Here is a 12,449-nt window from a genome sequence, read left to right as displayed (position 1 = left end):
TATTTCCGTGTTTAACGACAATTTCAACAATAGATATATCAACTCAAAATCAAGGAAATGTCATATATTTAAAAGATAATACAATTAGTTATTATTTATTTATACTAAACTATATTTTATTTGTCTAACTTATATTCATTTTAAACGGCTTAAACGCCAGTAGTTTTTACATTAGTTAATAAAAGTAACTATTTATAAGAAAATGTTTAGTATGTACGCTAATGCATTTTACCAATTAGCATTAATTTAATATACCAATAAGAAATAAAGCTAGCGGAAGAATTTTTTTTTAATTTAAAAAATGAAGCACTAAAACAATTTTTTAGGTTTAATTATTACACAATTTATAATTTTTATTTCTAAAACTCGAAAATTCAGGGTATAATAATATATTATGTTGATTGCACTGAATGTTGGCATATTCATAATTATTGTATCAACATGGCAAGAGTGCAATACTCCATATTCAAGTTATATATTATATTTGAATTGTTTTAAATGCTCAATAGTATGTTATTATTTTGATTTTAATCAGGAATACATTTAGCAATCAAAATTCCAATTTACTCGTTAGTACAACTAACTTTAAATCGTATTATAAGACGAAAATCACTTGGAGACTTAAGAGTTAAGAGCAGATATTAAATGATAGTGATTAATATTCCGGATTTTTATTATTTAATAATACAAAAGATAATACAATTATGGCATATAAGTTTATGTTCATTTAAAAGTTGACAAATTGTTTCTCAAGGAAAAAACTTGTTTAAACTAGACAATAAAAATTATTGCCAGTCCTAAGCCTAAAAAAATATTAAAAAAAGTTTTAAGCATTTAAAAAATATTGCATCTAAATTATAGCATATTATATACCTTAATTCAATGTGTAGGTAGATCAAAGTTAATTGACTGCAAATGGCACGAAAAAGGTCCTGACTGCAAATATACCACAACCTGTTATACGAGTAAACAACGATGGTCGTTTTCCGGTTCACTACCGTTCAATTTTGCCGCTTGGTTTATTTCTAACATTATTTTTTTAATTATTATAATGTTATTTTACGATTATTTTTGTTATTATTGTTATTAGGTTATAGATTATTGGATACATTGATATAATATAATATCACGATGTGCGGTGTATCAAAATATATTACTTACATCTTAGAACAAATGCAATTATTTATGATTTTAAATAACAATAATATTTATTATTTATTTATTATTATTTTTATAGTTATAATATTGTTTTATGTGAAGTACAACGCAATCAATTTTGACAATAGTAATACTTGATATCGCACTGCTAATTAAATATTTTCAAATTTAAATTTATGAAACTGATTTATTAAGTTAAAATGTAATATTGTAACATTGAAATGTAATTTTATTTTGAATTACTTGTATTACTGATTTAGTGATAGGTACTTAATTATACATGCAAATTTTATATTACATTTTGTTACCTGATAACTGTTTAGTGTAATTAAATAATATAATTAGTTTATTAAAAATAAAAAAATAATTAAATGAAATGAGGCAGTAAACATTGAAAGAATGATGAAATAGGAACTAAATTTGACGATGTAATTACATATAAAATACATAATATATGTATATATTACAAATCGTAACTACCAACATTAAATATTTTTGAAGAACATAATAAAAAAAAATAGTGAAAAAGCAAGTCAGTTACAAAAGTATAGTAATGATTAAAATTAGAATTATTTAAAATATCATTAGAAGACATTGAAAAATGTTCGTGTTCCGTCATTTGGTAAGCTTTGACATTTAAACTATACATATAGGCTATTGTTTTTATTAATAATAATTGAATTTTGTATTCATTCACCATTAAGATTTAATAATAAATTTGTTGGTTCTCAAAATTTTGGAAAAATTAATTCCGTCGGAGTTTATAAAAAACATATTTTTTTGGTAAATTTATCATAATGAGTTTGGGAGATTGATTTTAAAATATTGTAATGTACTAATGTGTTTGAGAGACTTTTTACAATTTCCTGTGATGCAATGATTAATATATTATTTTTCGATTTCCCCTACCATTTTTACAAACTAAAGGCTATTTATGAGTTCTACGGTATAATTAATAATGATAATAATTAGTAACTACAAAGCTAATACTCGTATACTATCCAATATAGTTGTAAATCATAATTATATTAGGTATATTTTTATATGCACTATTTATGTGATTTTGTATATTATATAAATTTCTTCAATTAAAATTAAAAATTAAATTAAATAGTTAAATAATAAGCTTAAAAACTTCAAAAACAAAATTCAAGCAGAATTAGGAACTTATTCGGCTCACGAGTAGACTCAATGTGCGAGATATTGTTAGGATAAAAACCCTATAGCTAATATTTTAAGACATTTTTGTATATCCTCCTTCAATAAAAAATTCTTGAGAAAACCGTTCATTGATAGGCTATTTTATTTAAATACGTATACTAATAAGTAATGAATCATGTTTGCGTTGTCATGTCAAAAACGTTTTAAAAAAAATGTACTTTGTTATCTTTAGTTTTTACAGTTATTTACATGTGTAATAGTTGTGTCCAAACTCCAAACACCGTGTGTGGCTGAATTAGATTTAAACAAGGAAATACAAATAATAATTTTTTTTTTTTTATTTAATATTGATTGTTACTTTGATATTTGTATGGTGAAGAATTTATTTAATTTGATTTAACAGATTTTGATAATGGGTCAGGGCAGTTCTGGGAAAACTAGCATGCGGTCCATAATTTTTGACAATTATGATCCCATAGATACCAAAAGATTATGCGCAACAAGTAATATTATTATTGATTAATATTTCAATCGATTTTTAAACATTAAAAATTAAAAATTTTTTAGATGAAGTTGAAACAACACACGTTCCATTTCTCGGACATATGCTGTTCAACATTAAAGATTGTGGCGGGTAAGATTTTTTGCAAACAATATAACCAGTTAAATGTAGTTCTATATTTTAAATTATGTATAGATGATTCTCTGTACGTTTATTTAAATGTGAATAATTAAAAATATTCACAAAAATAACACTGAATTCATTAGAATTGTGTATTGTAACGTTGTGCTGGTAACACTTAACAAATATAACTATAATCGTGTTGTAAAACTGTATACTCGTATTTTATATCGAATAGTGGTTGTCACGACAAAAGATATTGAATTCGTGGAAAATGTATCTACCCATAAACTATAGTTAATAATATAATATAATATAACGATGTTAATATAACAATAAAAATTGGTTTTTGGGGTGTGTAACAAAAAACTACCGAGAATGCGTCGTAGACAACGGAGTTCTCGAATGTGTTCCCAGAATGACCTTTATTTAATGCTTTGAGTGTATCTGAAATAAGTACAATAAGATATTATCGGAATGTGTCCCCAAGAAAAAAGGTCATATTTTCAACGTAGCTCTAAGCATTGGGTTTTTTTAATTTTAGGTGATTGTACCTATTACCTACTAATTTTTTTATATTGCTTTATTAAATTAGAAATTTTTTTTTTAACTTTCTTAATGTGTTGGTTTAACACATAATCTAACAGACTTTTTTTGAAAATTAATTACCTGAATTGTCTATAAAGAAACTATTTTACTTGCACTTTTAGACTGTAAATGAATCGTAGGTAGTTGCGTTTAGTTATATCGATGCTGAATAATAAGATACGGTTTCCCCAATATGTCGCAGTCATTATTTTTAGAATTTAGATTACATTTGTAAAATTATAGTTTTAAATTTTAAATATTTTGGTTAATAATCTTACTTTTATCTTAAAATTACTTAGCTGCCTAGTTTATCTTAATTATACACAGCTGCAGACCGAATACGCAATCGAGCTATTAAATATATTTTTTCAATAAGATTATGGACACACTTCCATTATAAAAAAAAAAAAATAATAAAGAAAGGGATATCTTCGGCATATCTCTGTAAGCAAAACAGACCGATAGGTTGGTGACGCGGTCCGAGCCAGCCGATCCATATCGTTGCATGTCATGCATGTGGGTCTTAACATTCATAATTGTTAATCGGTTATGATGATATTTATTGTAAATCGTAAAACCGACTGAATGGGCAGAGAGTATAATACGTATAATAATAAACGCGCGCCTGGTTATCGATATAAATGTGCACCGCTATTATATTGACCGAAACACGTGTGTAATTATGTGTGTATGTGTGTACTGTGTGGAGGTGCGAGGTTAAGTAACTTGATCACTGGTGATCAGAATTGCCGGAAGTTACGTGAATGAAAAATGTGTTTTTGTTTAATGTGTAGAATATGTAGGTGTTGCGCTAAAAAACTGTATAGTCAATGATAACATTATTTGCTATTAGAGTAAATATTATAGGTAGTGGATAAAATGTATGACAATAAATAATTTGCTATTTGGACCAATAATACAGTAACAAATTAGACTGCTATTAGAGCTGAACGAATAATATATCGTAATGAAACTAATGGTTGAAGCTATTGGATAATGAGATATAAAAATTGGTAGCTATTCGAGCATTAACAAAATAATAAATAAAATTTGACTATGAGCTTATAATTTTACACTATGTGGAGACCCACTAAGACACGATATAAAAATTATTAACTGCAGTAGATTATACTCATAATTCCTGCAATTTCTTATTTTTCTGACTATTATAGTGTTTTGTATTTATCAATTTTTTTTTGGTTTTCAATTATATTTTTCTGTCCCCAACAGCGACATGGCTTATGAATTCGTGAAAAAAATATATATAAATATCGAAAATCATCGTCTCATAAATACCGTCCTATAAAATGTCCCAAGTTCAGATTTTTGATATTGAAAATATTCATTCTAAATTAATTAATATTATATAACATTATTATACTTGCATATTATGGTGTGACGGACGTTTTCGTCGTGACCGATATAATTTATATTGTTAATATTTTATTTTTATTCAAATAACATATTGCTATGTATTGTATTACTAAGAACTTAATGGACTCGAGCGCGATAAGGTTTATCGTTTCACACTCAACTCATCTGACATCTTATCTTCTATTTTCGATGAAGTGACGGACAATAACACCTGTTTGTAATTACGATTCCTCTCCATTCCAAACCACGGTGCATACGACATCGAATCGATAGCTAATCTAATACGTATTCGAAGTATTGGCCAATTAGAATACTTTCTAATTATTATTATATTTATTTTATTATTATTTTAACTATCATCTGTCATTTTTTCCGCCATCTACGGACAAGCAAGCCCGGATCAAGAGCTTCAGGGGCCCAGGGGCCAATACATGGTTGTGGGCTCCCGTCAATAAAAACAATTCTTTAAAATTATAAAATTATACAATAAAACAAATTTAAACATTTTTATTTAAGTATGATAACTAAAGAGCAGATTTTTAGGTTCTTAAAAGCTTAAAATATGATGCTAACATGTTCTAAAAAAACCCTAAAATATTCTCTAAATATTCCTTAAACTTGTAAATATGCAGATAATATGATTTATTTTTTTTCCAAAATAATTCAATTAAAACAATAAATAACTTATGTACCATTCCTTTTTGGTAACATATAAAATATCTAACTATAAAAAATACAAAACAGTTCATAGGTTTATGAATACAATGAAATATATTATATAAAAACAAAATAGTTTAATAAAAACAATACATAACTTGTATGGTCTTTAGTAACAGCTAAGTTATTTAACTATAAAATATAAATCAGTTCATACTTAGTTACCTTTATAAATATAATGAAATATTAATAAAAAAACAAATAAAATTAATAAAAACAAAATTAGTTCATACTTAGTTACCTACTAAACTATATCACCATCAGTCGTAAATACTGTATCATTTGTTTTATTATACGACTCAATCCACTGTTTATGTAAATATTTTAAACTTTTGTTAATTTTCGGTATTTAAAAAAAATAAAAATGAATATTACAAATTTAACTAAATTGTCACACATTAAAGTTAAAATAATAAACAATATAAAAGTAAAAATAGATTTATTATTAGAAATCATTCTTATCACGTTATTATAAGATCGTAAGTACAATCATGAATTAAGAGTAACAGAATGATCATCATTACCAATTTGATTACAAACAAGTAGATAATTGGATGATTTTTAATTTTTATCATTCTTACATAAAATAATTTTTTTTCCTAGACAAAATTGTTGCTGGAAAATATCACAAATCAATAAATTAATAATGTATAATATGATTTTTTATGAACAATAATAGAATATTATATTCTAAAATATGAAAAATAGGCTAAATATTCTCTTAAGTCCAAAATATGCTTTAATATGCTAAATAAATTTTTTTCTACGAACTCTGTGATGGATAAGTCGTTCACATTTTTCACTCTCATAAAGCTGCATATAACCAATAAAAATATGTAAAAACCTAAAAATCCGCTCTCTAATGATAACGATTGATGAGGATAAAAATATTAAAAAAATATTATATTTTTATTAAAATATATATTTACACATAAAATTAAGTTTTGTTTATGTAAATAGGTTTAGTCGGAAGGTATCTAAATTATGAGTATCCATGACCGAGACAGTCACATAAACAAATTTTCCAAATTCTATTTTTAAAAACAGTAATATCAAAATATATGCCTATTCCCAACAAACACAAGCATGGCTATGACGCTATGTTTCCACACTTACCATACTATTGGTGGTAAACACGGTCGACAGACCCATCGACTGTTAGCTCAAACAAAAAAAAAATAAAAATATTTTTGTAGGTACTATAAAAAGTACAAATTATCACTTAATGTAATTTTAAACCGAGAAAACTATGGGCCCTTAACACACGTGGGCCCCGGAGACTTGGCCCCTCCTGTCCCCCCTTAATCCGGGCTTGCGGACAAGCCAATGACATATCTTCATTTCTTGCCGTGTGTTCAACCGTCAACATGCACCTTGGACAAAAACGAACTCGTGCCTGTTGTTGGTAATGTATACATTACAAAATAATTAATTATCGACCGCCATTTTGGCCAGTATTCTCATATTTTCTTATTTAAATATATTTTGGATTCAGGATTGATTACATTGTTTTTGTGATACGATTTATTTAAAACGAATTATCCTACGAAAGCTTATTGCTATTCGTAATTCTACAACCGCGTGTGGTGACATTATAGGTATTACTAACAACAGTAGCAACTAGTTCAATCATGAAGATAAAAACCGAAATTGTAATCAACATATTTACACCTCTAGCCAGAGGCGAAGTGGCTCAATACTTCTTACCGGGCAAACAAGTATTTTCATGCCATTTTTTTCAAATTTAATTTCTTACCTATTCTTATCTTATCGGTAGATGTGTAATAACCATTTTTTTGATTTAAAGAAGTATAAAACTATTTATTTGACCAACATATTAGTAGAAGCTTTTACAAATTTATTATCATACACATTTTACATTTTTTTTAGCTTCAATTAATCTTATAATAATTGTACACAGGTATTATTTTATATTTACACAAATTTATCACTATAGCAATTATTTAAATATATTTTGTAAAACACTTAAGCTTATTGTTTTAGGAAATTTGATGAATAATATTATATAATAACATATTTTTTTAGATTTATTACGTGTTATCCCAAATTATACAAACATAGTCTGTGATATTTAGTAGTAATTACTAAATAAAAATGCATGCCTATGACGTTATTCACAATCGTAGTCATATATTTTGTTAATTACAATATAATATTATAACACGCTTGGATAGCTATTTATAGATTGGGTTTCAAAAATAGTATTTTTTTAAATAATTTTTCAAAAGATTTAACCAAATCTAAAAAATTTTATTTTTAATTTAAAATAAAAAAATAAAAAATTTAAAATGTTTAATAAATAGCTAAAAATTAATATAAATATTTTGAAAATTGTAAGAAGTATAAAAAACCATAATTTACGTAACAATAGAATATTTAAACGATTAATATTTTTTCAACCATAACAAAACCTATAACATGGTAATCATTTTTAAGAAATCGTTATTTTTTAAGGATAATTTTTTAAGAAGGTATCTTAAGTGGATACTGCTCTGATGTATATTATATAATTAGATTTTAGTTATTTAGTAATGGGTCACTTGTATAGGTATGTTCGATTTGAATTCAACGATATGTTCTTAATTATTGTATATGAAAAACGATTGAGAACAGAGAATCTATCAGAATGTCAACCTTTATCACTACGTTTATTTCAAATGGTATATTTTTTAATATAGCTATTAATTCAATTAATTTACTTTAAGTATTACAGAAGGTTTTCAAAATGTTTCTCGAAAATATTACATTTATTATGTTATTTGCTTTTAATTATTATAATAATATGTATTTACGAGTATTAATTTTTACCATTATACATCAGCTTATATAGTTATATAATATAACTTAAAATATAATAAAATCTTTCTGTAAATACTGTAAAACAATAAAAATAGGTTCATGGTATAAACAGCTATAATACTGCTTAAAATAAATCAAATATCATTGCTTATTTGCATATAGTAAAATTCATAGTAATTTAATGCTTGTAATAGTTTCAAGTTCCCACGATTAATGTTTTTGATTTGTAACAAAATAATTAACATCAACAATCAATATTCATCGTTAATGTACGTAATTTCGTAAAAAATTTGAATCACAACTATGTTTAAAAAATAATTGTGTTTGTATATTTTTAAGATTTTTTTAGTTCCAGAATGAAATACCAAGATATGGTAATATTTTATTAAATTTCATACCTTAGCTTAACTATAAAAATTAAAGATTTTATAAATGTTATAGGTAAGTACTACAAAATATTTGTAGTCTGTAAATTTTCATAACCTTCGACGAATTTTATAAAAACTTTAACTCCAAATAAATATACAATAAATTGTACCAGTGTATTTTTAACTTTTCTAACAGATTTAAGATTAACTTACAAGTATGTAGAATCTTAAATTAAACTTTCAAGAATTTTGAAACATTCAAAGAAAAAAACTAAAATAAATTGAAATTTTCTCATGCTTATATATATTTCAAAAAAATCAATATATTATAAAAATTAAACCACGTATAGAAAAGGATAACATAAATATTTGATGAAAATTTCAAGTATCTATATGGTTATTCGTTTTTGAATTACAACGAAAAATAAAAATCGTATGAATAATTTTATATTGGTGATTATTTAATGACACAAAAATTTGAATTTCATATGGCCATAAAAAATTCATTCGACTTTATAGGAGAATTATTTTTTTTAATATTGATTTCAAAATGTACAAAGAATCTTGCGTAAAATTTTCAAATTTTAGATATAAAAACAAAAATTATATTATGAATTTCTTACTATAAATTTTCGATATTTTTAATTGAGAAATAAATAACTTACGTATTAGAGACCTTGTATTGAATTTTTAAACATTTAAATCCATTGGTAAATTTTTTATTGGTATTTATAAAAAAATAATAATAATATTCGAAAATTTACATTACCCATAAATAGTTTAAAAAAATAGTCAAATTACATTATGTATTTAAAATGATTACATAACCATTTGATCATATTATAACCAAATTGTGCCTATATAAGTTAAACTTTGATTTAAATTTTAAGTTTTTCAACAGAGCAAAAACTTTTTTACAATAAATAATTATAGCGAAAATCTAATTTAAAATATTAAATTCATACAGGCTACAAATAACTCAAAAAGAATCGAAATATTTAGATAATTATTATATTTGTATAAAATATGCTAATATAAACAGTTGGCTAAATTTCAAGATTTTTTGGTAATTTGTTTTTGAATTATATACCAAAAAAAAACAAAATTAATTTTGTTAAAAACTGTATTTACGTAAAGATTCCTATTTTCCTTTAATTTTTTGTTTGTTTTCCTGATTGTTTTGAAAAATACTGATAATATTTAATTTTAACTTTTCTAAATTACGAACTAGATTCAATTTGCTATTCGCTTTTTTCGATTGCTTATCGTGTATACTGTATACATCAAAAAACATACCATTATAAAAATAATACATTCAGAATCTAAAAATATTAATATATCACAGTATGATACAACATTAAATGGTACTTATCACTATTTATATAATTATTATAATATATATTACATCAAGTAATCAAGTATACAATATTATAAAATAATTAGTTTTGCATTTTTGCAAAAACAATATTGCTAATCCTGAGTATAATAAGTAAGGACTAATGAGTACCTATGTCACATTAACTACTGTCTACTAATAAATTACCTTTAATTTTAATTAATTAAATGTTTTTTTTTTTTATATATTGTACTTACCAATAATATTTATATTACAGACATGAAAAGTTTGTTAACAGCTATTTTGGTCATAAACGAAAGCATCTATTTCAAAACGTTGATGTTTTTGTTTACTTGTTTGAAGTTAAAAATCAAGACGAGGAATTTGCAAAAGATCTGAAGCACTATCAATCACTTTTAAGTGCTATTCGCAAAGGTTCTCCTTTTGCCAACGTGTTTTGTCTAATGCATAAAATGGATTTGGTAGAACCTGACAAGAGGGAAAAGGTATTTTATACTTGTATTATATTCAAGTTGGTTTGAATTTAAAAAATGTTTGCTAAACAATTTATTACAACAATATTTATTTATCTAATAGTTGTTCAAAGATCGTGAAAATGAACTAATTAACATTTCTAAGCCTGTAAATATTACTTGCTATATGTCATCAATCTGGGATGAATCATTATACGGGGTAATAAATATACATTTAAAATGTATACAACAGTTAATAACGTTTTATTATGCTTTAGGCTTGGTCTTCAATTGTATACAGGCTAATATCAAATGTTCAGGTATTGGAAAATACATTGAAATCATTTGGTGAGGAAATGGAATGCGACGAGGTAATACTATTTGAGCGGACTACTTTGCTCGCAATAGCTAAATATATACGTGTACCTCATCATGACGTAAACAGAACTCAAAAGGTTTCAAAAATTATAAAATCCTTCAAGGCAAAATTGGAGTTAGTATCTTATTTTATCAAACACTTGTAATACAATTTTTATAATAATTTGATGTTACGTTATTTTGATAATTAATTACCTACTCATCTGTCCGTTTTTCAATACCTACTTCGTTTTGCCAATAAATAAAAAAAAATGCATAATATTTTATAATAAAATAAGCTTTTTATTAATGCTGAATCAGCGTATTTATATACCTGATATTAAGTTCATAAATGAGTGTAAATACGTAGTTATATTAAAATCTATATTTTTGCAGCCGGAACAGAATATCACATAATGAGTTTGAAATTCGACATTCGAGGTTAACAATAATTATACATAAATTAACAATTGATACTTTTTTAATGGTTGTGACAAGCAATGCAAGTAAGTCTATAAACTAATACAATAACACTTGTAATAATATATTCACTATTTTAATAGATCATTTAATTTTATGTTTAGTTACAGATTTGATTCGGTTTAACATCAAAAACTTAAAAACACATTTTTCGAAATTATTGCAAGACAGCTGCCAACTGCCAGAAACTAGAAATTTTTGATGATTTATTCTCACTATTTAAAAATTTTTTAACATGATGCGATTTTTGGATGAAAAAATTGGAAAATATTTTGGAAAAACATTGAACTTGGTTATTGAAAAACATCAATTTTGTTTAATAATTTTTTTTAATGTTTATAAACATTTTTTAATTTTTTATTTAATTTGTTCCTTAATATTTAATGTTCCTAGTTTATTTAATGTTAAATATTTTTATTATATTCTCAAAATATCTAGAATATTATACCTAAATATTTAATAGTTTTATAATAATCATATAAAATGTTCTGAAATATTTAATGAAAACCTGTTTTGTTAAATATTATAAACTTAGAAGACTTTAATTATGTTATTTTATTTAATAAATGGCGTATTAAAATATTTTTAATAATTTAATAACAAAGTAAGTTAAGTTTAAAAAAATCATGTATTCCTAAGCAAAAAGTGTGTATGTGCTTATACTGCACGTTTCCTTGGTAAACGACAATACTGATACTCTATTGACTCATTTGACTCCTAAATTAATATTATGCGTATACGTTTTGAAGTACTTAATAGTATCATGGAGTTCTACCGCGAGTTTTATTGGATTATTGGATTAATTTATTAATTCATTTTGATAATGTAATAGGAAAAACAAGACGATTCAGAAAATGTTATTTTGCTTAAAACTACTAAAATGTTGCTTACTCTGCCCTCTGCCTTCTTGGCTTAGTAGGAGTAGTATGGTGTAGTACATTAATCCGTTGGTTGATAGGATCCATCAATTATTATTATTGTGATACATACAACAT

At 24.6% G+C, this 12,449-nt stretch overlaps 1 protein-coding gene across 1 annotated transcript; it reads left to right on the top strand.

The window, feature by feature from the left end:
• Positions 1 to 2,731: 2,731 nt before the first annotated feature.
• On the top strand, positions 2,732 to 12,370 carry LOC112603174 (ras-related GTP-binding protein A-like). The gene is made up of 6 exons (XM_025351632.1): positions 2,732 to 2,822; positions 2,887 to 2,953; positions 10,422 to 10,650; positions 10,742 to 10,837; positions 10,896 to 10,988; positions 12,287 to 12,370. The coding sequence occupies exons 1-6, from the start codon at positions 2,732 to 2,734 to the stop codon at positions 12,368 to 12,370; spliced, it is 660 nt and encodes a 219-aa protein (XP_025207417.1).
• Positions 12,371 to 12,449: the final 79 nt, after the last annotated feature.

This window comes from Melanaphis sacchari, unplaced genomic scaffold (genome assembly GCF_002803265.2).
Source record: "Melanaphis sacchari strain LSU unplaced genomic scaffold, SCAv2.0 Contig9_pilon_pilon, whole genome shotgun sequence".
Classification (NCBI taxonomy): Eukaryota; Metazoa; Arthropoda; class Insecta; order Hemiptera; family Aphididae; genus Melanaphis; species Melanaphis sacchari.
The sequence above is the reverse complement of the archived record's forward strand: the minus strand, read 5'-3'. Positions and strand labels throughout refer to the sequence as shown.

Bases quoted from the DNA above. Each gene is read 5' to 3' on its own strand.
- LOC112603174 (XM_025351632.1), top strand. From the start codon at position 2,732: ATGGGTCAGGGCAGTTCTGGGAAAACTAGCATGCGGTCCATAATTTTT. The intron at 2,823-2,886 runs GTAATATTATTA...AAAATTTTTTAG, and splicing joins CAAAAGATTATGCGCAACAA to ATGAAGTTGAAACAACACAC. The intron at 10,989-12,286 runs GTAATACTATTT...ATAATGTAATAG, and splicing joins AGGAAATGGAATGCGACGAG to GAAAAACAAGACGATTCAGA.